The sequence below is a fragment of the Scyliorhinus torazame genome, chromosome 7, assembly GCF_047496885.1.
Source record: "Scyliorhinus torazame isolate Kashiwa2021f chromosome 7, sScyTor2.1, whole genome shotgun sequence".
Taxonomy (NCBI): domain Eukaryota; kingdom Metazoa; phylum Chordata; class Chondrichthyes; order Carcharhiniformes; family Scyliorhinidae; genus Scyliorhinus; species Scyliorhinus torazame.
Window position 1 is genome coordinate 41,860,489 of NC_092713.1, and position 25,167 is coordinate 41,885,655.

Sequence of the window (25,167 nt, forward strand, 5' to 3'; positions counted from 1 at the left end):
CCACTCTGTGTCACTGTCCTGTATTTCGGTTTCCTGGGTAGGAGTCTCCTGGGTAGTGCTGTCCCGGGTAGGGGTGTCCCGGGTAGGGGTGTCCTGGGTAGGGGCCTCCTGGGTAGGGGTGTCCTGGGTAGTGGTTTCGTGGCTCGGCTGAGACGGGGGCCTGTGGCTGCCCCCCTTATCGCTGGGTGGCCACGCCTGCGTCGCCGCACCCGCACGAGACAGGGGCGTCGTCTCCCTATTGCTCCAGGTCTCTCCGTCTCCAGTGGTCGCCCTGCGGCATCCTGTGGGCGTCCCGTGCCAGAAGGTCCGGGTCTCTCCGTCTCCCGTGGTCGCCCTGGGGCATCCTGCAGGCGGTTGGCATCTGCGGGGTTGGATGCCTCCACGTTTGCTCCTGCGATACACAATGAAGCATGCATGGTTAGACACGCAGGCGGTGATCAGGTGATATGGGGGATATGGGGGAATATGGGGCCCTTTCCTCATGTACGGTGAGTGGCCTCTCATCAGCTGGGCCCCCTCCTGTCCTCTCATGCTCCCATTTGTTGTGTGCGTGCTTCTCCTGTGGAGGGCGGGTGGGCAGCAGGGGTAAAATGCAACAGCGTTAGACAGGTATATGAATGCATGCCATCGGTTGCGCGTATAGTGCAGAGGTTAGGGTTAGGGTTGGTTTCACCTGGGAGTGTGCCGCACATCAGGAGGGGGGGGGGGCTCACCCTGGCTGCCTTGACGAGGTCGTTCACCTTCTTGAGGCACTGGGTGCCTGTCCGTGGTGTCAGAGCCACAGCGTTGACGGCCTCTGCCACCTCCCTCCACAGACGCCGGCTGAGGCGTGGGGCGACCCTGCGGCCGTGACCGGGGTACGGGACTCCCTCTTCTCCTCCACTGCGTCCAGGAGCACCTTGATGTCGCGGTCCTGGAACCTCGGGGCTGCGCGGCGGGCGGCCATCTTGTCGGGACTTCCGGGGTGGGGGGGGGCGCGTCTTTTGAGCCGTCATGCCATGCGGCATCACCGTCCACGTCGGGTGACGCCATCGCGAATGGCGTCACGCCGCTGCTTGCCCATTTGGGGCCGGAGAATTTGCATTGTTTGGGGGGCCCGAAGCCGGAGTGATCCGCGCAGTTTTTGGCGCCGGGTCCCGGACATCGCGCCAGTTTTCGGAGAATCCCGCCCATTATTTTACTTTAAAATGACTCAGCAAGCTCTCGTCAAAATATTGTAACCAAAATGCATCTATTGCAAAACACTTAAATGAATCTCCCTGCAGGAGACAGCAGTGAGTGACAGGAATGAGTGTATATTTATCAGTGCTACATGTGAACATGTCACAGGCACTAGTTTACATTTACCAGCTCGGCTTGTGAATATAAAACATACCTTTTTAAAATAAATTTAGTGTACCAAATTAATTTTTTTACAATTAAGGGGCAATTTAGCATGGCTAATCCACCTACTTTGCACATCTTTTGGGTTGTGGGGGCGTAACCCACGCAAACATGGGGATAATGTGCAAACTCCACACGGACAGTGACCCAGAGCTGGAACATAAAACATACCTGAGTATATAGCCGGTAATTCATGAGTTCAAACTCTCCATCTGGGGGGATGAAGGAAATGGTTCGATCGTTTTCAAAGCGAGACAGGCGCACACACTGGTGAAACTTTACATCCTCTAGTTCCACAGATTTAGTTTTGTCACCTTGTGTAAAACAGAACAGGTTGACAATTAAAAGTGTAGCAGAGGGATTGAAAATTCCATAAATTCCTTCTCCCAGCTTTTCCTGATCCCACTAAAGGCAACATGTCAAAAAAAATGTATTTCCAAAATCTGTTGCATAGCCTTCAAACCACATGTAATATTGTGCTAAAAGCTATTGGCTTTCAACGTTCAAGTCTAATGTTATTTAAAATTCATTTATGGGATGTGGGCGTCGCTGAATAGGCCAGCATTTATTGCCCATCCCTAGTTGCCCTTCAGAAGGTGGTGATGAGCTACCTTCTTGAACTGCGTCCCTGAGGTGTAGGTACATCCACAGTGCTGAAAGGGAGGGAATTGCAGGATTTTGACCCAGCGACAGTGAAGGAACGGCGATATATTTACAAATTGGGGTGGTAAGTGACTTGGAAGGGAACCTCCAGGTGCCCTTCTAGATAATAGTGGTCATAGGTTTGGAAGGTGCTGTCTCAGAAATCTTGGTGAGTTACTAAAGTGCACCTTGTGGATGGGACACAGCTGACGCTGTTCGCTGGTGGTGGAGGGAATGAATGTTTGTGGAAGGGGTAGCAATCCGAGTGTTTACATAGATTTACATAGAATTTACACTGCAGAAGGAGGCCATTCGGCCCATCGAGTCTGCACCGGCTCTTGGAAAGAGCACCTTACCCAAGGTCAACACCTCCATCCCATCCCCATAACTCAGTAACCCCACCCAACACTAAGGGCAATTTTGGACACTAAGGGCAATTTAGCATGGCCAATCCACCTAACCTGCACATCTTTGGACTGTGGGAGGAAACCGGAGCACCCGGAGGAAACCCACGCACACACGGGGAGGATGTGCAGACTCCGCACAGACAGTGACCCAAGCCAGAATCGAACCTGGGACCCTGGAGCTGTGAAGCAATTGTGCTATCCACAATGCTACCGTGCTGCCCCTAACTACCGTGCTGTGTTGTTGGAGCTGCACTCATCCAGGCAAGTGGAGAGTATTCCATTACATTCTTGACTTGTGCCTTGCAGGTGGTGGATGGGTTTTGGCGGGGTCAGGAGATAGGTTATTCGCTGTTGCATTCCTAGCTTTCAGCTTGGTCTGCTAGCCACAGTGATAATGTAGCTAGTCCACTTCAGTTTCTGATCAATGGTAACCGCCAGGATGCTGGTTGTGGGGGGATTCAGCAATGGTAATGCCATTGAATGTCAAGAGGCATAGGTTAGATCCTCTCTTATAGAAGATTGTCATTGCCTGGCACTTGTGTTGCATGAATGGTACTTGCCATTTGTCAGCATAAACCTGGATATTGTCCAGGTCGTGCTGCATTTGGACATGGACTGCTTCAGTATCTCTAAGGAGTCACGAACGGTGCTGAATACTGTGCAGTCATCTGCGAACATCTCCACTTCTGACCTTATGATGGAAGCGAGGTCATTTGTGAAGAAGCTGAAGATTGGTTGGGCCTCGGAGGAACTCCTGCAGTGATGTTCTGAAGCTGAGACGATTGACCTCCAATCACCACAACCATTTTCCTTTGTGTGAGGTATAGCTCCAACCAGCAGAGAGTTTTCCCCGATTCCTATTGATTTGCAGTTTACCTAGGGTTCCTTGATGCTATACTCGGTCAAATGCTGCCTTGATGTCAAGGGCAGTCACTCTCACCTCACCTCTGGCATTCAGCTCTTTTGGCCATGTTAGAACCAAGGCTATAATGAGGTCAGGAGCTGAGTAATTCTGCCGGAGCCCAAACTCTGCTGAGTAATTACCCCTTGATTGCACTGTTGATGACTCCTTCCAGCACTTTGCTAATGATGGAGAGGAGACAGATATGGCGGTAATTGGCTGGGTTGAATTTGTCCTGTTTCTTGTGTACAGGACACATCTGGACAATTTTCCACATTGCCAGATAGATGCCAGTGTTGTAGCTGTACTGGAACAACTTGGCTAGGAGTGCATCAAGTTCTGGAGCACAAGGCTTCAGTACTATTCCCAGAATATTATCAGGACCCATAGCCTTTGCAGTATTCAGTGCCTTCTTGATATCACGTGGAGTGAATCATGTCAGCTGAAGACTGACATCTGTGATACGGGGGACCTCTGGAGATGGATTATCCATTCGTAACTTCTGCCTCAAGATTGTTGTGAATGCTTCAACCTTATCTTTTGTACAGATTTTCTGGGCTCCTCCATCATTGAAGATGGGGATATTTGTGGAACCTCCTCCTCCAAGGATCTCTTTAATTGTCCACCACCATTCACTGCTGGATGTGGCAGGACTACAGAGCTTAGATCTGATGTGTTTGGTATGGAATCGCTGAGCTCCGTCTATTACTTGCTGCTTCTGATATCTGGCACACAAGTTGTCCTGTGTTGTAGCTTCACCAAGTTGACATCTCATTTTTCAATCTGCCTGATGTTGCTCCTGGCATGTTTTCCTGCACTCTTCATTGAACCAGGGTTGATCAGGCTTGGTGGTAATGGTAGAGTGGGGGATATCCCAGGCCATGAGGTTGCAGATTGTGGTTGAGTACAATTCTGCTGCTGCTGATGCCCAACGGCACCTCATGGATGCCTAGTCTTGGCTAGATCTGTTCAAAGTCTATCCCATTTAGCTCACTGGTAGTGCCACACAACATGATGGAAGGTATCCTCACTGTAAAGACGGGACTTTGTCTCCACAAAGACTGTGCAGTGGTCACTTCTACCAGTACTGTCATGCATCTGTACCAGGCAGGTTGGTGAGGATAAGATCAGGTATGTTTTTCCCTCTTGTTGGTTCCCTTACCACCTGCTGCAGTTCCATTCTAGCAGCTATGTCCTTTAGGACCCAGCCAGCTAGGACTGTGGTGGTATTGCCGAGCCATTCTTGGTGATGGACATTGAAGTCCCCCACCCAGAGCATAATCTGCACCCTTGCCACCCTCAATGCTTCCTCCAAGTGGTGTTCAAGGGGGAGGAGTACTGATTCATCAGTTGATGGTGGAGTGTACATGGTAATCAGCAGGGGTTTAACCTGAAGCCATGAGACTTCATGGTGTTTATAGTCAATGTTGAGGACGCCCAGGGCAACTCCCTCCCGATGGTATACAACTGTGCTGCCACCTCTGCTGGGTCTGTCTAGCGGTGAGACAGGTCAAACCCAGGAATGGTGGTGTCTGGGACATTGGGCGAAATTCTCCTACCCGCCCCGCCACATTTCTGCGCCGACCGGCCGGCGGGAGTCTCCGTAACACCGGCCGGTCAATGGGGTTTCCCATTGTGGGGCACCCCCACGCCGTCGGGAAACCCCCGAGCGCCGGCAGAACGGAGACTCCCGCCGGCGGAGAATGACGCCCATTGTCTTTAAGGTATGATTCTGTGATTACAACTATGTCAGGCTGTTTCTTGACTAGTCTGTGAGACAGCTCTCCCAACTTTGGCACAAGCCCCCAGACGTTAGTAAGGAGGACTTTTCACATCACCAGGACTGCATTTGCCGTTTTCGTTTCTGGGTCGATGCCGGATGGTCCGTCCAGCTTCATTCCTTGTTCGGGGTTTTGTAGCGGTTGAGGCCATTTCAGAGGGCATTTAAAAGTCAACCACATTGCTGTGGGTCTGGAGTCATATGTCGGCCAGATCAGGTAAGGCTGGCAGATTTCCGAAAGGAGCTTTTACGACAATCGTTTCTTGATCATTAGGCTTTTCATTCTAGATATTTTATTGGGTTTAAATTCCACCACCTGCCATGGTGGGAATCGAAACTGGGTCTCCAGTTACTTGGTGGCGTGCTTTACTTAGTTTGTTATGGGGTTGCGGCAGATTTTGTGAGACCCAAACATCAGGAGATGGTGGCACCAGATCTATTGATAACTATTGCACTAGCAGTGTAAAAATGAACTAATAGCTAAAGTAAATAATTCCACACCCAATATGCAGTGATATCAAAGTAAAGTACTGTGAATGCTGAATCTCTAAAAAAAAACACAGTGGCAACATTTGACACATGGGGCAGAATTTTCACGATGGCAAGAGAGAGTCAGCGCAAAACCCGTTCCCGCCGACTCTCAGAAGCCCACTGCCATTTCACGCTCAACTGAGCTCTAATTTACAGTGGACAGGACTTCCATCCACCCTTGCACAAATTTGGTGTTCTTGATTAATAAGAGGATTTTCTGATTAATAACGGAATCAGGGGTTATGGAGAGAAGGCAGGGGAATGGGGGTGAGGAACATATGGAAACATAGAAAATAGAAGCAGGAGGAGGCCATTTGGTCCTACGAGCCTGCTCTGCCATTCATTATGGCAGCACGATAGCACAGTGGTTAGCAAAGTTGCTTCACAGCTCCAGGGTCCCAATTTCGATTCCCGGCTTGGGTCACTGTCTGCAGAGTCTGCACATTCTCCCCGTGTCTGCGTGGGTTTCCTCCGGTTTCCTCCCACAGTCCTAAGATGTGCAGGTTAGGTGGATTGGCCACGCTAAATTGCCCTAAGTGTCCAAAAAGGTTAGTGGGGTTACTGGGTTACAGGGGTAAGGTGGAGGTGTGGGCTTGGGTCGGGTGCTCTTTCCAAGGGCTGCTGCAGACTCAATGGGACGAATGGACTCCTTCTGCACTGTAAATTCTATGTCTATTATGATCATGGCTGATCAAGTTAAATACCCTGATTCCGCCTTCCAGCTATGATCAAATGGCGGAGCAGACTGGATGGGCCAAATGGCCTGATTCTGTTCCTATATCTTATGGTCTTATGCGTCCTGGGGGCAGGAGGGTAGGGAATGCCCTGAGGGGTTGAGGGAGGGGCGCGACTCGGTGCTGGGGTTAGGCCAGCGGGAGTGGGAGGGCTGGAGCTCCCATATCCCACAGGGAAGGGTGCCCCAAATGGGAAGGGGCCTTCAAATTGAGGAGCTCACCCCACCTTACCCCCTGAGATGGAGAGCTGTTTCTTTTTCAGTTTCCCAACCTGCTCTGACCTGCAGCCGCCAGTGTAAAAATTGAGGCCAGGCGAGAAAAGGCCCTTAAATGGCCATAAAGTGGCCACAATAGGGGAAAGGGCAGGTTGCTCGCCCGAGGTCCTGCGCCCCCCCACCACGACCACCACCATGAAATTGCATCTGGGTCAGAGCGGGAAGAATCCCAGGGGGAATCCCGTCCATTAATATTTACGCTCCCCCGCCCCCCCCCCCCCCCCCCCCCACTTAATGGGTTCACTGCGGATTGTTCCACAGTTACTTACGTCCAGAGATCTCGAACAGAACTTTATCATTAAGTCCGAGTCGTAGTTCTGGCATTCCTGACAGAATGACCTTCAGCTTTACATTCCCAATGATCTCACTTTTCAGTACGCTGCCATTTGCACTCACCTGGGAAAATAGAATACGACAAGGCAGGTATTATATAGTATGTAGAAAGTCAGGATCTCCGCGTACACCTATATACTTCAACCCACCCCGCTCTGTGAGGAGTGCTGCGCATGAAGTATCCCCCACAAAAGCTTACTGGCCTGCTCCCACTCCAGCACTAACATACCTTATATTTGTGTTTCCTCTCACCTGGCAACATCTTGATGAATCTGAACGCTACTTTCTCTATATAGCCTCAAAGTGTTGTTTTATAAGTGGAGCCCAAAAAAGCAACTGTTTTTTTCTCCTAGTTTGCAATTGATTTAAATTTTATATGTAACTTTTAATTTTGGGAAGATTAAATTTGAAAAGTCAAATGAATTAAAATTCTGCATTTTAGAAAATGCTGGATCACCTCAAGTAGTGAGTTATGAGATTAGCATCAGGAGGCGAAAAGTTACATGGCAGGTATTTAGCTGGGGAACTGCAGGCAGCAAATCGGAAGAGAACTGGCCTGGCGTAATTAAAAGTTTCAATTATTCATGCAGGCTCAAGGTCAAGGGGATCGGTTTTGAAGCAAACAAGTTAATTAAGGTAAATATCGACTGAACATCTCAACTAACCGCTGTTGCCATAGAGATGAGTGATTCAGAGTGGAGCATTGGGTTCTAATTCTGGGAAGTTGTCGGTGGAATTTTTCCTGTAGGTCTTTTTGGGTTGGAGCCAATTGTGCCCAAGTTGGTGCATGTAAGCCTACAGCTCAGGAGGCAGAAGAAGAGGCTGGGTGCTCTGAGCTGAAAATAGCTGCGGCCTGAAATCAAAAGGCTATCAGGAATCAAGGGTCTGTCTGAGGTGGAAGCATAGAACTCTGAATGAAGTGACACCCAAACTTGAACTGAAGTGTCCACATTCGCAGTGTTTAATGAGCGGTGGAGGGTCGCTTAATTGGAGGCTGGTGGAAGAACCCCAAGAAAACTCAGACCTCGGAGGACAGCAGGAACACCGAGGCGAACCAAAGGACAATTCCTGAGAACTGTAGCAATTTGGTTTGTTCCCAGGAAGTGAAGGATCCTTCAAACATGTGACCAATTGCCGCAGATTGGGCGGTGGGGGGGGGGGGGGGGGGGGGGGGGGGGGGCGTGAAAGTCGATGGGGAAAGGTTCAGTTTTAAAGTACAGGAGATCACATTTATTATTTTTCAGTGTACGTTATAATCGATAACAAGATAGTGTTTTGTTAATAGTGATTACTCTTTTGACTCTTGTATGGTAAAATGTTTGATTAAACCGTGGAATCTTGTGACTTTATTCTTTCAGTAGATAACATTAATTTCAATTTCTCTTTAAACATCAACAATCTCCACAGCGATTGTAACAAGCGAGCGATGCCAGTGAACCCAATGAGATAGAGTTTATAACATTCCTCAATCAAATTGTACTCTGGTACATATCTAATTTCGTTTGCAAATGTTTTTCATTTTTGATGTTTGAAAGAAATCCTTTAACTCTCCAATTTATTTATTATTATATATCAGCTCATAGAATACCCCCTTTCCTAACACATTTAGAGAATCAGAGAACGGTTACAGCAGAAATTTGGCCCACCATGTCCATACAGGCTCTATGCAGGAATAACCCAGCTAGTCCTATTTCCTTGCCCTTTCACTTTTGTCTTACAATTCTTTGGTCTTCAGGTGCTTATCTAATTCTCTTATGAAAGCCATGATTGAATCTGCCCCCACGACACTCACAGGCTGTACGTCTTGGATCCTCACCACTCCCTGTGTAAGAACGTTTTCCTCAAGTCGCCATTGTTTCTTTTGCTGTTCATCTTACATCAGTGTCCTCTGGTCCTCAGCCCTTCTGCCAATAGGAACACTTTCTTCTCATCCACTCTGTGTAGATACCTCATGATTTTGAATATCTCGAGCAAACCTCCTCTTTGTGGAGAGCAACGCCAGCTTCACAAATCTGTTACGGAACTGAAGTCATCCCTGGAACCAATCTTGGAAATCGTTTCTGCACCCACTCTAATGCTTTTACACTTCCGAAAGTGTGGTTCCCAGAATTGGACGCAATACTCCAGTTAAGGCCGAATGAGTGTTTTATATCCCCCTTGATTTTCAGGCTTCACTTAATTTTCAGAGCCTGAAATTAGCCACCAAGCAATTAAAATTAATTTGCACAATCTGTAGCATTGTGGTTTGAGACTTTTTCACAGAAGAACTGAACATGTATTATAATCCCACATAAATGGCAAACTTATTAGAAAAAGATGCGGTTTACTACAACACTTCAGCCGGTGCTAATGTTCCCTATACTCATGCAATGCTCGCCAAAGATGGAGGTGGATCACAAGATTGTTGCAGTCACTGTTGCTCACCAGTAAATTGACAGATTCAATCAGGTCAATGAACACTTCATTCTTTCTGTATTTGATGCCCTCAGATCTCCAGGACACTGCGTTTGTGAGGGTAGCAGGGGGGCGTGGTGCTCCAATTTCCAGTTTGTGTCCCTGCTGGATGATATACCTGAACATTGAGGGTTAAAAATAAAGAGTCCATCAGTGCAATCCTGCCTAAGTGGAATGAAGGCGTGTTCGCCCCTACATCTTGGAATTTCTGTTTCAAAGCAACACACTAACACCTGCCATGGGTGTCATACAAGGCTCTAGTGGTGTCACAGTTATGTTACTGCATGGTTGACTCTTAACTACCTGGCCTAACAAGCCATTCAGTAGCAACAAATTGCAGCAGCTCGAAAAGGAAATTCACAACCGTCTTCTCGGGCCAACTAAGGATGAATAATAAATGTTGGCATTGCAAGTGACGCCCACATCATGAGAATGAATCTTTTTTAAAGTTTAAATTCATTCCAACAAATCTCACGGTCATTACAATCCCAGTTGGTGTTATTATTGGGCCGGAAAATCCCAGAGTAGGACCCTCGCTCAAAAGAACGTGACTTTTACTTTTTTATATATAACTCGTGGGAGAACAGAGTCACAGGACCGCTAATTAGTTTTAACAACAAGGAAAAAAATGTATTAAGCATGAAAAAATTGGGTTATGATACAATACTCCTTTACTCCCCCCTTTATAAGGGGCTGTTTGGCACAGGGCTAAATTGCTGGCTTTGAAAGCAGACCAAGGTAGGCCAGCAGCACGGTTCAATTCCCGTACCAGCCTCCCCGAACAGGCACCGGAATGTGGCGACTAGGGGCTTTTCACAGTAACTTCATTTGAAGCCTACTTGTGACAATAAGCGATTTTCATTTCATTTCATTTCATCTTAACAAATACACACAGATTTAAAGATTAGCATTGATTACAAAGCACATCTTAATCTACAATGGTCTCAATAACACAAAAGTCCCTTTTAAGCTCGCAAGATGACTTGTGGTCAAATACACGGACTCTGCTCTGGACCCAATCTGTGATTTTTCTCCTCAGAATCCCCCAGATGATTGTCACATGGGACAAATTCCACTCTCAAAAACATGCTACAAAATCTTCTCTTAGGCGACACGGTGGCACAGTGGTTAGCACTGCTGCCTATGCCGCCAAGGACCCAGGTTCGATCCCGGCCCTGGGTCACTGTCCATGTGGAGTTTGCACATTCTCTCCGTGTCTGCTTGGGTTTCACCCCCCACAAACTAAAGATGTGGTAAGTAGATTGGCCATGCTAAATTGCTCCTTAATTGAAAAAAACTAATTGGGTACTCAAAATTTAAAAAAACAAAATCTTCTCTCACAATAATATTCTTCCTTGGTGTTTTGCATTCAGAAATCCAGGCCAGGTTTTACAAATGACACTTTCAAACAAAGCTTCTGCTTCACTTTTAACAGAGAATCCAGTCCAGGTTTTATACCATCCCTTTTAGGATTTCTATGTCTTACAGATTTCCACACAAATTCTGAGATCCAGCCACTGATTTCCATAGTTACTTTAACTCAGTTCCACAGATGTAGTAAAGTCTCACAAACTTGAAAATCACTCAGATGTCTTTTTGGCTTCTCAGCCTTCCACTTTACTGAACAGATCTCTGCTTTTGTGTATTTAACCTCAAACATCTTGGAAACATGTCTTAATTTCTCTAGTGTCCTTCACTAGGAGTGCATTACTCCATGGTATGGTTTTTCTTATAGCAAAACTAAGAGAGATGTTCCCTCTTTAGCCTTCTAAATCAACTGTATCTAGCAGAGCTGTGAGAGCTGCCTTCTCACTCTCTACATATATTTCCAACTGCTCTGGCTCCAGTTAAAAACTAAGAAGAAAAGAAAGTCCCTCCCTCTGTAAAGTGGCCTCCTGTCGCTAAGCAGCGCCCCTGCTATCACTATTTATTCTTCACGCCACTGCATTCTCTAAGCACAATAGGAATACAGTTGGAATTTAACCGACCCCCACACGTACAAATACTTTTGTCCAGTATGAAGCTACCTATAGGTTTTACCCTTCCAGGCACAGAAACATTAAACTCACTTAAAATTATACCTTTTTTCTAATGTTTACCAATACAAATATGAATCCTTTAGAACCAACTTTGGTTTTCTAACACTATCATTTTTAAATGGTATGGTAATTTAAAAGGATCACTTCAGGCCTCTCAAAAAAAAGGACTGAAGAAATGGTAACCTTTACTTTTGTGGGTCCAGTAAAAACAATTGGACCTGAGCCAACAAAGGAGCTGCAGGCCTGTGCTTGGACCGGAAGCTGCCATGAATAAGCGACAGCCATTTGCCGATGACCCGGGGCTATACTTTGACCAATCAGAGTCAATCTGTCTGCTTTAAACTTTCAAACAATGCTTGGCAGTTAACTGTCAGTCACCATTAACTAGTGCATTCTTTATGGTAATGCCTCTATCAATCAGAGTCCACTTGCCAACCAATCAGCACCCTCTTCTCACACATTACTAAGGTGTTGGTTCCCCTGACATTGGTATTAACATAGAAAATAGGAGCAGGAGGTGGCTATTTGGCCCTTGAGCCTGCTCTGCCATTCATAAAGATCATGGCTAATCATCCAACTCAATATCCTGACACCCCCCCCCCCCCCAATATCCTTCAATCTCTTTTGCCGCAAGAGCTCTTTCCTGAAAATATAATCATGTGTTTTGGCCTCAACCTCTTTCTGTGGTAACGGATTCCACAGGCTCACCACTCCCTGGATGAAGACATTTTTCTTCATCTCAATCCTAAATGGTCTACCCCATATTCCCAGACTGGCCCCTAGTTCCCCACCTTCTGGAACATCCTCCCTCCATCTACCCTGTCTAGTCCTGATTTATAGGTTTCTATCAGACCACCCCCCTCATTCTTCTGAACTTCAGCAAATACAACCCTAACTGACTCAATCTCTCCACATATGACAGTCCCGCCATCCCAGGAATCAGTCTGGTAAACCTTTGCTGCACTCCGTCGATAGCAAGAACATCCTTCCTCAGATAAGGAGATGGGAACTGCACACAACATTCCAGGGGTGGTCTCACCAAGGCCCTGTATAATTGCAGCAAATATCCTTGCTCCTGTACACAAATCCTCTCACAATGAAGGCCAACATACCATTTGCCTTTGTTAATGCTTGTTGCACCTGCATGCTTGCCTTCAGTGACTGGTGTACGAGGACACTCAGGTCTCATTGCACATTTCCCTTTCTCAATCTTTGGCCCTTCAGATAATAATCTGCCTTCCTTGATACCACAGTAGATAACCTCACATTTATCCTCATTATACTGCATCTGCCATGCATTTGCCCACTCACTCAGCTTGTCCAAATCACACTGACGCATCTCTGCATCCTCCTTGTAGCTCCTCCCCTCCCCCGCCCCACCCAGCTTTTGTGTCAGCTGCAAACCTGGAGATATTAAATTTAGTTCTCTCATCTAAATCATTAATATATATAGTGAATAGCTGAGGCACCAGCATGATCCTCTGTGGTACGCCACAAGTCACTGCCTGTCGTTCGGAAAAAGACCCACCTATTCCTCAGTACACTATCCCCAATCCCATGCACTTCAATTTTATACACTGAAATTCCAAATGAAGCTAATCCACTGGCTCCCCCTCATGAGCTCTACTCGCTACATCCTCAAAGAATTCCAGTATTTGTCAAGCATGATTTCCCTTTCGTAAATCCATGCTGACTCTCTCCGAATCTGCCACTGCTTTCCAAGTGCTCTGCTATTAAATCTTTCATAACGGACTCTAGAATCTTCCTCACTACTGACGTCAGGCAGTCTTGGTCCAAAATTCCCTGAGTTCTCTCCACCTCACTTTTTAATTCTTGTGATTGTCCTGATGGTGCAAGGTTGAAATCTTCAACAAGACAAAACATTTTTTCAGCAATACACTTAAAAAGAACGATAGCCTTTGTCAAATAGAACATACTATTGGTTTATTCGTATTTTACAAGTGGATTTACCTCTTCCAAGCTAACATTGCATATCACTCTGGAACATGACCCGACAGTCTTTAGGGGATAGTAAGTTAGCGTGGAGATTTGTCTGAAATTCCACCTCTGGTAGGTTGCCAACAGCAGCAGCTGGTGCAAATCTTTGAAATGTAATCATTCAGATGTTGAATTTTCTCACACACACCAACACTGTTTGAGGAAAGGTGCATCCAATCATGGGCATTTTGCTGGACTGTTGCCTTTCTGAGTCACACCAGAGTGTTCCTCCTCTCTCTGAACCAGATTGTTGTTAGAATTAGTTTACAACACCCAGTTCACTCGATGCAGAAACATTCTCTCGGCACCGCCCAATAGAACAGAACGTGAGGTCGTTCCTCGATTGTAAGTGTCCAATATTGGGGACAACCCTGCCACCATAAGGTGAACCCAAGTTCTGTCAGGTACAATGGTCTTCTCGAAAATTATGCCATGATTGACGTGTTCACCTGTAGCCAATGTAAGGGTTATAATATCAGGGGCACAATTTTCCCACCACGTCGTGCCCAGCACGCTGAGTGGATCGCAGGAGAAGCCCAAATCGGGATTTGCATCGTGTGCGAATGCTCACGCGTGTTACCTGACACGTGGTGCCCTACATGATTTAGATCACGTTCAGATATTTAAATGAGCCAATATCCCAATGCCACATTTACCCGGTTTCCGGGAGTCAACGGCCGCGCATGCGAGGCCTCAACCGGACACCGATTAGTACTGACTTCCACAATCGTGGACCACGTGTGATGGCGCTTCAGTGGGTCTCGGAGGCCATTAGAACCCCCCAGGTGGTCGGGGACAGGGCAGGGTAGTACACTGGCACTCCTCCGGCATACGAGGGTGCCTAGTTTACACTGCCAGGGTGCCAGGCTGGCCGTGTCAGGGTCCACAGGTGCCAGGTTGGCACTGCCAAGGGTCAGGGCCCTGGGGGAGCCAATCCCATGAAAGGGGGGAGGGTGAGTAGGGTATGAAGAGGCCGCAGAAGTGTTGGGCAGGGTGAAGGGGGCTGTCCAGGGATCAGGGCAGCTGGCAAGTTCAGCTCCCCAGCACTAGAAAAATTTCAAAGTGTAGCCTCGACGAGGAGAAACTCCCCGACGACAAAGAAAATGCCTAAGTGCCGTTGAATAGCGGTCTCCATCTCGGCATTGCAACCATCGCAAAACACCCTGCCAAACTCACCCAAGATCGTACTTTGATCATTTTCCGGTGAATCGCACCCCAGATCTCTCTGAAAGATCAGGAAATTCATGGTCCCTGGAGATTAACCCATTTCCTCCCATATTGTATTAAAATAGAGTTGAGCTCCAAAACACCAACACCTTTACCCTTTCCCGCAAATTCCAACACTCCCTCAGTCTGAACCATAAATCACATGGCTTAGCAAGTTCGCTGGAAAATATATCAATGATTTATTTTTTAAATCTTCATAGCATTCCGAGCAATGGTTTGCGCCAATAAACTAGGACACAACTGTGTGTTCAAGGAGCTCCTTGATACATTCAAAATAACATTGTTTACAAGCTTATAGTGGAACAGTGAATTCTCGAAAGGTTGTGTTCACATTCAGCTGAGTGACTAATGAGCAGCAGCTGTTCAATACGATGAATATTCCCGCTTTTCTCATTCAAATAGGTTCACAGCAAGTCTCGACAAAGGGCAACTCGGATGTTTATACCAACTGAATTGTGGCATCGAAATACACGGGGGTCCACATTTGGAGAATGGAATATGCTGTCATTCTCCGGACAGCTACATGGTAAAAGGTACACAGTTTTATAAGTATTTATGAGCAGAGATGCACTTTACAACAGTGCAGCTCGCAACCCATCAAGCACACTTTTGGGATGTTTCTTTCACGAGGCGCACACCAGTATCTCCGCAGTTAGTGCCCTCCACCTGCAAACAATTAACATCACACTAATCTCCATATTCATTCTGGGAATGGAATACACTAAACTCCACATTTATTTTATGAATGGAATATATTAAGACACACCATAGTTTTTAGACATGTAACACAATGAGCTTTATCGCAATGAGTGCAAATGGGTCACTGACCCAGTCAATAATTATTAGCAATGATACACTACGTTGTATCATATTTATTGTGAACAAGGAAAATTTAAACATACAAAGCTTAATTGGTGTTTATCGCATAGAAATAGATGATTTAGCCCAATCGGTTTATAATCCGAATGAACCTCATGCCACTCCTCTTCATCTGTTCCCATCAATATCTCCTTATATTCCTTTCTACCCTCGATTTGTTTTCCTGTAAAGGCACCTCTACCAGCACCTTCAACTATTGCTTCTGCATGCCAGTTCCACATTCTAACCATTCTCCAGGAAAGACGTTTCTCCTGAGTTGTCTGTTGAATTCATTCACAGGATACCAGCCATTCCTAGTTGCCCATGAGAAGGTGATGATGAGCTGCCTTCTTAATCCGCTGCAGTTCCTGCAGCGTGAGTACACCCGCCGTGCTATTAAAAGAGGGAGTTCCAGGATTGTGACCCAGCGACAGGGAAGGAATGGCAATAAAGTTCCAAGTCAGGGTGGTGAGTGCCTGGGATGAGAATGTGTGGGTGGTGTTGTCCCCATGTTGCCTTTGTTCTTCTAGGTGCTACAGGTTGTGGATTTGGAAGGTTCTGCAATGCAGTTTAACATAATTGCTCTGGTATTCAGTTCCATCCCTCTACAAATAAACATCAGTGCTTTGTGGCTTATCTGTAGCTTATTAACCTGCATTACACTTTTAATGATTTGTGTATCCAAACCCACAGATCTCCTTGTTTCCCCGTAACATTTAGATAATTATTTCCGAGGAGCGTGTGTGGCCCCCTTAATTTTCCTACCAATATGAATTACCTCACACTTATCGATACTAAAGTTAATTTGCCATTAGGTTCCTGTTCTGCATGATTATTAATGCCATGTTTCAGATGGAATCCTCCTTTGTATCAACTAAAACACCCCATCCCCAATCATCTATAAATTTTGAAACTATACCTGCAATTCCCAAGCCTAAATCATCTGTGTAATTAGTGAACAACAGTGGTCCCAGGACTGATCCTTTTGGGACGCCACTTCAGTTCTGAGGACAGTTTGAAAATAGTTATTGGGAATTAGACACAGTGACTGGAAGTGCCAGAAATGCAGGTGAAGTGAAGGTACTGCTGAATTTAACGACAACACCTCATTTGCATTTGTTTTTACTCTGATTCCTGGCAGGCAGCCGGCCTGTTTGCGAAGCTGATGGGCTGCCAGAAGAGAGGTGCACACTTGCAGCCTGGGGGCAGATGGAAACCATGGGTTGGGAGGAGAGATCGTGGTTCGACAAGCAGGTGGCGGGGGAGATTGTGTCTTGCACGAGTTCTTGGGTTGGTGGAAGAGTGTGGGTTAGGAGGAGAGGTTGTGTATCAGTGGAAGAGACAATGGTGGGGCTGGGGGACATGAAGGCCAATCACAGGGAGAGATGCAGGTTTGATTGAGGGGACAGGGCCGTGGGAGGTCCGCCTAGCCCTTAAGCAGGATCAGAAAAGCACTTAACTGCTGAATCCAGCCATTCTCACCTCTCTTCAGCTACTCGGTTTCCCAAGCGCTTGGAAAACTGGCAGGCAGTCGGTAAATCTAAAAGTGTTCTGAAAATTGAGGCACGCTGCTTCATTGGATATTTAAAACCCGAAGTGTGCGTGTTTGAGACAGGACAGAGTCAAGCTTCAGATTTTTGAAACTGCGCCTTAGCCCCCTGTCCCTCTCCATACCACCCGCGTGAGTAAAGTGTTGGGTTAAAAGTCCTCCCCATCATTGCGGGAATGAGATAAACTGAGTGAGTTCAGGGAATTAAAAAAGCTGAGTGATACTAGGATGGATACAGCTATAAAGGTTCAGGACACAGTAGATCTGTTTGTTATTTTATGTAGAGATTAAAATACGAATAGCCACCTCATGATAAGATTCCCATGATGTGGAGATGCCGGCGTTGGACTGGGGTGGGCACAGTAAGAAGTCTTACAACACCAGCAGAGGACAGTAGAGCGGAGCTGCTGATTGGCTGTTGCGTGGAAAATTTACATCAGTGCATTGTGGTCACTGCATCCAGAAAGTATACCTGAGCAAGACACCCTAGGTGTTCAAGTGAAGGCAAGCATCCAGCAGAGGGCAGTAGAGCAGAGCTGCTGATTGGCTGTTGCGGGGACAATTTGCATCAGTGCATTGCGGTCACCGTATCTTGAAGGTGGTTTGTGGAGGAGCTGTTGTCAAGTGACAGTTAAACCCAAAACATTTCTTCAGTGTTTCCCTCCCTCCCTCCTCGAACCCCAAAAAAAGACAATCACTGTAAGGATCCCAGCCAAGTAAAGATCAAGAGGGAGGCTCGAGGGCAGGTAGAAAGAAGTTGAACCATGACATCACAGCCTGCAGATAAGTGATTGGCTGGTGACTGGTAAGTAATTTTTCTTTTCCCTGAGGTGTTATCGTGCGGGGCGCAGTGGTTGCTGAGTGAGTGCTTGCTGAGAAGGGGAGTAAAACATTTTTTAAACTTACTGTTGGCAGTTTCCAGCTGAATCCGGTCGGATTGAGGACAGAGTAACTGCTGGGTAAGTAGTAAGGATTTAAATTGTTTGTGCAGTCCCATAACAGCTGATTGCTGTTCTCGTGTGGGGCGCAGTGGTTGCTGTTCTCGTGTGGGGCGCAGTGGTTGCTGGTTAAGTGTTTTATTTTTACCTGTATTTAAGTTGGGAAGTTTCTAAACCCTAGACACTACACTTGTAGTGTCCCCCACCCTTAACCTAAGTGGTAGAGTGAATAACAGGTAAGCTCTTTATTTCTTTTTTTATCTATAGGGGATGGCAGGGAAGGCAGTGCAATGTTCCTCCTGCAGAATGTTTGAGGTGAGGGACACCGTTAGTGTCCCTGCTGATTTCACCTGTGGGATGTGCACCCATCTCCAGCTCCTCAGAAACCGCGTTAGGGAACTGGAGCTGGAGGAACTTCGGATCATTCGGGAGGCAGAGGTGGTCATAGATAGTAGCTTCAGGGATGTAGTTACTCCGAAGAATCAAGATAGATGGGTGACGGTGAGAGGGGCTGGGAGGAAGCAGTCAGTGCAGGGATCCTCTGTGGTCGTTCCCCTCAGTAACAAGTATACCATTTTGGATACTGTTGAGGGGGACGACCTACCTGGGGTAAGCCACGGTGAACGGATCTCCAGCACCGAGCCCGTCCCTGTGGCTTCAGAAGGGAAGGAGGGAGAGCAGGAGAGCAATAGCTATTGGGGACTTGATAGTTAGATGGACAGATAGATGGTTCTGTGGCAGCGAAAGAGACTCATGTATGGTATGCTGCCTCCCAGGTGCCAGGGTCCGTGACGTCTCGGACCGTGTTTTCAGAATCCTTAAAGGGGAGGGGGAGCAGTCACAAGTCGTGGTACACATCGGTACCAACGACACAGGTAAGAGAAGGGACGGGGATTTAAAACAGGAATTTAGGGAGCTAGGGTGGAAGCTGAAAGCCAGGACAAACCATGTTGTCATCTCTGGTTTGTTGCGGGTGCCATGTACTAGTGAAGTGAGGAACAGGGAGAGAGTGCAGATAAACACGTGGCTGCAGGGATGGTGTGAGGGAGGGTTTCAGTTACGTGGATAATTGGAGCACATTCTGGGGAAGGTGGGACCTGTACAGACAGGACGGTTTGCTCCTGAACCAGAGGGGCACCAATATCCTGGGAGGGAAATTTGCTACAGCTCTTCGGGGGGTTTAAACTAATTTGTCAGAGGGCTGGGAAAACTAGCTGTGTTCCAGAAGCCAGTGTCCAGAGTAGTGAGGTACTGAGGAGGGTATCAAGGTCGCAGGAGTGTACCGGCAGACAGAAAGGTGGGTTGAAGTTGTCTACTTCAATGCAAGGAGCATCCGGAATAAGGTAGGTGAACTTGGAGCGTGGATTGGTACTTGGGGCTACGATGTTGTGGCCATTACGGAGACATGGTTAGAACAGGGACAGGAATGGTTGTTGGAAGTTCCGGGGTATAGATGTTTCAGTAAGAATAGGGAAGGAGGTAAAAGAGGTGGAGGAGTAGCATTGTTAATCAAGGATAGTTTAACGGCTGCAGAAAGGCAGTTCGAAGGGGATCTGCCTACTGAGGTAATATGGGCCGAAGTTAGAAATAGGAAAGGAGCGGTCACATTGTTAGGAGTTTTCTATAGGCCCCCAAATAGTAATAGAGATGTGGAGGAAGAAATTACAAAACAGATTATGGATAGGTGTGGAGGTCTCAGGGTAGTTGTCATGGGTGACTTTAAGTTTCCAAATATTGATTGGAATCTCTATAGGTCAAACAGTTTGGATGGGGCAGTTTTTGTACACAGTGTATGCAGGAGGGTTTCCTGACACAATATGTGGATAGGCCGACAAGAGGGGGGGGCCACATTGGATTTGGTACTGGGTAATGAACCAGGCCAAGTGTTAGATTTGTTTGTGGGAGAGCACTTTGGAGATAGTGACCACAATTCGGTGTCTTTCACTATTGCAATGGAGAGTGATAGGGCCATACGGCAGGTCAAGGTTTATAATTGGTGGAGGGGTAATTATGATGCGATTAGGCAAGAATTAGGGAGCATAAGATTGGAACAGAAACTGTCAGGGAAAGGCACAAATGAAAAGTGGAGCTTGTTCAAGGAACAAATACTGTGTGTCCTTGATAGGCATGTCCCTGCCAGGCAGGGAGGAAATGGCCGTGTGAGGGAACCATGGTTCACAAAAGAGGTTGAATGTCTTGTCAAGAGGAAAAGGGAAGAGTATGTAAGGATGAGAAAACAAGGTTTAGTCGGGTCGCTTGAGGGTTACAAGGTAGCAAGGAATGAGCTGAAAAAAGGGCTTAGGAGAGCTCGGAGGGGGCATGTGAAGTCCTTGGCGGGTCGGATAAAGGAAAACCCCAAGGCTTTTTACTCTTATGTGAGAAATAAAAGAATGACCAGGGTGAGGGTAGGGCCGGTCAAGGACAGTAGTGGGAACTTAGAACATAGAACATTACAGTGCATTACAGGCCCATCGGCCCTCGATGTTGTGCCGACCTGTGAAACCACTTGTGCATGGAGTCAGAAGAAATAGGAGAGGCGTTGAATGAATAGTTTTCTTCAGTGTTCACAAAGGAGAGGGGCCATGTTTTTGAGGATGAGAGTGTGATTCAGGCGGGTAGGCTGGAGGAAGTAGATGTTCTGAGGAAGGATGTATTAGCAATTTTGAAAAACCTGAGGGTCGACACGTCCCCTAGACCAGATGGGACATACCCAAGGATTCTTTGGGAGGCAAGGGATGAGATTGCAGAGCCTTTGGCTTTGATCTTTGGGTCCTCGCTGTCCACAGGGATAATGCCAGAGGACTGGAGAATGGCGAATGTGGTTCCTCTGTTCAAGAAAGGGAATAGGAATGACCCTGATAATTATAGGCCAGTTATAGTCTTACTTCGGTGGTCGGGAAGATAATGGAAAAGGTCCTGAAGGATAGGATTTATGACCATTTGGAAAGATGCAGCTTAATCTGGGATAGTCAACATGGATTTGTGAAGGGTAAGTCTTGCCTGACAAATATGATTGAATTCTTTGAGTGAAGATGAAGGTAGAGAAGTTGATGTTGTATACATGGATTTTAGTAAGGTTCCCCATGGTTGGCTCATGAAGAAAGTAAGGAGGTGTGGGATAGAGGGAAATTTGGCCAATTGGATAAGTAACTGGCTATCACAGAGAAGACAGAGGGTGGTGGTGGATGGAAAATTTTCAGACTGGAGACCAGTTACCAGCGGTGTACCACAGGGATCAGTGCTGGGTCCTCTGCTATTTGTGATTTTTATCAATGACTTGGAGGAGGGGGCTGAAGGGTGGGTCAGTAAATTTGCTGATGACACCAAGATTGGTGAAGTAGTGGATGAGGTGGCGGGCTGTTGTAGGCTGCAAAGAGACATTGATAGGATGCAGAGCTGAGCCGCAAAATGGCAGATGGAGTTTAACCCTGATAAGTGCGAGGTGATTCATTTTGGTAGAAAAAATTTGAATGCGGATTACAGGGTCAATGGCAGGGTTCTGAGGAATGTGGAGGAACAGAGAGATCTTGGGATTCATGTCCACAGATAAGGTTGCCACTCAAGTGGATAGAGCCGTGAAGAAGGCTTATAGTGTGTGAGCGTTTACTAGCAGAGTTTAAGAGCCGCGGGGTTTTGCTGCAACTATACATGACTCTGGTGAGACCACATTTGGAGTATTGTGTGCAGTTCTGGTCACCTCATTATAGGAAGGATGTGGAAGCATTGGAAAGGGTGCAAAGGAGATTTACCAGGATGCTGCCTGGTTTGCAGGATAGGTCTTATGAGGAAGGGTTGAGGGAGCTAGGGCTTTTCTCTTTGGAGCAGAGGAGGATGAAAGGCGTCTCAATAGAGGTTTATAAGATAATGAGGGGGATAGATAGAGTGGACGTTCAGAGACTATTTCCTCAGGTGGATGTAGCTGTTACAAGGGGGCATAACTATAAGATTCATGGTGGGAGATATAGGAAGGATGTCCGAGATAGGTTCTTTACTCAGAGAGTGGTTAGGGTGTGGAATGGACTGCCTGCTGTGATAGTGGAGTCGGATACTTTAGGAACATTCAAGCGGTTATTGGATAGGCACATGGAGCACACCAGAATAACAGGGAGTGGGATAGCTTGATCTTGGTTTTGGACAATGCTCGGCACAACAGAGGGCCGAAGGGCCTGTTCTGTGCTGTACAGTTCTATGTTCTATGTACCAGGTTAAGGTCCAACAGGTTTGTTTGCAATCACTAGCTTGCAGAGCGTAGCTCCTTCATTAGGTGAGTCAACTCACCTTCATCACTAACTTGATGAAGGAGCTACGCTCCGAAAGCAAATGATTCCAAACAAACCTGTTGAACTTTAACCTAGTGTTGTAAGACTTCTTACTATGATAAGATTCAACAGAGATTATGGGTGGGACTTTCCTCCCCCTCTGCGATGTGTTCTGCGGCGGCGGAGGATGGCTCACCAGTGGCCGGCAGCAGGATCTTCTGATCCTGCCGTTGCCAAACGTACCTCTCGCTGCCGCAAAATCCGCAGCGGGGATGCGTCGTCAGCGGGACCGTAAGATTCCGGCAACGTGAACAGCTAGTAAATCCCACATTAAAAGTCCTGACATAACTGGAAAAATGGATGGCATTGTTTAGGATCCACAATATTGCTTTTAAGTCAATGAAATCAAGCAAGAAAAATTACTTGTTACTTGACTGTTTTGTTGAAATATTCATTCCTCACTTCAGAAATGCAGTGGTTTGTCAGGATAACCATTCTTTATTAGTGTAAATTGTACTGAACCAAGACCAAGACCAAGTTCCTCTACATCATAACCATTATAATATTAGATGTGAATCAGTTGGTAGTACTCTAGCCTCTGATTCAGAAGAGTGAGAGTTCAATTCCCAGTCCAGAGATTTGAACACAAAAAGTTAGGCTAAAACTCCAGTGCAGGACTGAGGGAAATCTATGCTTTCTGCAGTGTTGCATTTTGGATGAGAGATTAAACTCTCGGATTGATGCAAAAATGTCCATGATGCAATTTGAGGAACAGCGGGGGAGCCTTCGCTGTTGTCCAAGCCAATATTTTCCCTTCAAACAACTGTGCTAAAACAGATTGTTTTGTGACTATCACTTGGCTGTTGTGGGAGCTTGCTGTGCATAAATTAGCTGCCATGTTTCCGATATTCCAACACTTCAAAAGTACTTTATTGGCTGTAAGGCGCTATGAGATGTCCCGAGACCATGATAAGTACTATATAAATATATATGTCCAAAAAGGCTAGGTGGGGTTACTGGGTTACAATGTTTGGTGCAGACTCGATGGGCCGAATGGCCTCCTTCTGCACTGTAGCGATTTTATGATTTATTTCCTTATCAATTATGATTTGAAGCTTAAAGCTAGGCTACAGTTACAGGTGTAAAGTTGCAACATTTGATATTAATGTGACCTGCATTATTGGGTCTGTCCCTACGTGAAGCATCTTTATAAAGTCTGAGGTTCTTGGGAGAAACACTGAAAACAGGTTGGAGTAATGCAGGAGAGTAATCATTCCTTTAAGATCCTGAGGACTATTGACAGGGTGGATGTGGAGAGGATGTTTCCTCTTGTTGGAGGATCTAAAATAGGAAGCTGGGGTCACTGTTTAAAAATAAGGGGTTGTTCATCCAAGACAAATGTGAGGAGAATTTTTTTCTCTCAGAGGGTTGAGAGTCTCTGGAACTTTCATCCTCAAAGGGCAATGGAAGCAGCATCTTCGAATATTTTTTAAGGCATAGCTAGATAGATTTTTGTTAAGCAAGGATGTGAAAGGTTATTGGAGGTAGGCAGGAATGTGCGGTTGATGTTACAATCAGATTAGCCATGGTCTTATTGACTGGCGGAGCAGGTTCGAGGGGCCAAGTGGCCTACCCCTGCTCCTAGTGCGTATGTTTGTATGTTTCAAAAGTTGCAGTGTATCTAACTTGGCAAATCTCTATTAAATCAGGATCACGCCAAACTAATTATAGCATTATCTTCATCGTCCTCTGCTATGTAAATATGTGACTGGGCAATAGAACAGTCATCACTACAATTTCTGAACTCACATAGAATAGATCAGTTGGGGAAGTGGAGCCTCAATTCAATATTGCCCTTGGGCAGCAGTGAAGAAGTTAGTCAAGCCTAAATGTACACACAGGTGGCTGGCATTCAGTAGATGGTAAAGGGGGGTTGCATTATATGCCTGCACACAATGCAATTTATAGAACAGGTCAGGCAGTGGTCAACTGCAATGAGTTAGCACATTCCTGCCTTGAGAAATCATCACTAACTTCTGGTCCCGCCCTCTAACTTTCTAATCCAACAGGAATAAGATGCTGGTGGATCTTCCACAAAGCCAAATAACTGACCACGTGATCTTTATCTATCTTTCTTGATCACGATATTCCACTATATAATAGAAATATGTATAATATGTAGGAAAGAAAGCACTGTTGGCCTCTGCTGGTTGCACAGCATCAGACAGTCAATATTTCCTGGTTTTGTTATCTTGAAGAAAGCGACTTTTGTGTGTAAAACAGCTCCAAAAATATTCTGGAAGGAGGGAGGGGAAAATAGACTGAGACTCCATAACCTGGAATATGTGTCTCATAGAATCTGCACAGTACAGGAGGAGTCCATTTGGCCCATCGAGTCTGCACTGACCTTTGGAAAGAGCACCCTACGTTGGCCCATGCCCTAGCCCCATGACCCAGTAACCCCACCTAATCTTTTGGATACTAAGGGGCAATTTAGCATGGCCACCCACCTAACCTGCACACCTTTGGACTGTGGGAGGAAAGCACCCGGAGCAAACCCACGCAGGCACGGAAAGTGCAAACTCCACACTGTCTGTCACCCGAGACTGGAATTGAACCCGGTCCCTGGCGCTGTGAAGCAGCAGTGCTAACCACTGTGCCACAGTGCCGCCTGTCTTTTGTGCACATTACTGCTGCTCATAGAACAGGTCACACTTTAGTGGATGGTAGCTCTTTCCTGGCCAGTGAAAACCTTATTGTTACACATGCAATGGAACACTACATCATCTCGCATAGGCAGTGTGTGGATTGCAAGGAATGTGGAATAAAGTATTCAAAACTGCGCTGAACTCATAAACC

At 46.5% G+C, this 25,167-nt stretch overlaps 1 protein-coding gene across 1 annotated transcript in view; it reads right to left on the reverse strand.

The window, feature by feature from the left end:
• LOC140426166 (AP-1 complex subunit mu-1-like) overlaps window positions 1-25,167 on the reverse strand; it is a 67,935-nt gene that overhangs the window by 31,407 nt on the left and 11,361 nt on the right. The window contains exons 4-6 of the mRNA XM_072510601.1: window positions 9,411-9,558; window positions 6,923-7,049; window positions 1,555-1,697 (exon numbers count right to left, since the gene is read on the reverse strand). Coding sequence (XP_072366702.1) covers window positions 1,555-1,697; window positions 6,923-7,049; window positions 9,411-9,558 — 418 coding nt within the window. The remainder of the gene's footprint in view (window positions 1-1,554; window positions 1,698-6,922; window positions 7,050-9,410; window positions 9,559-25,167) is intronic.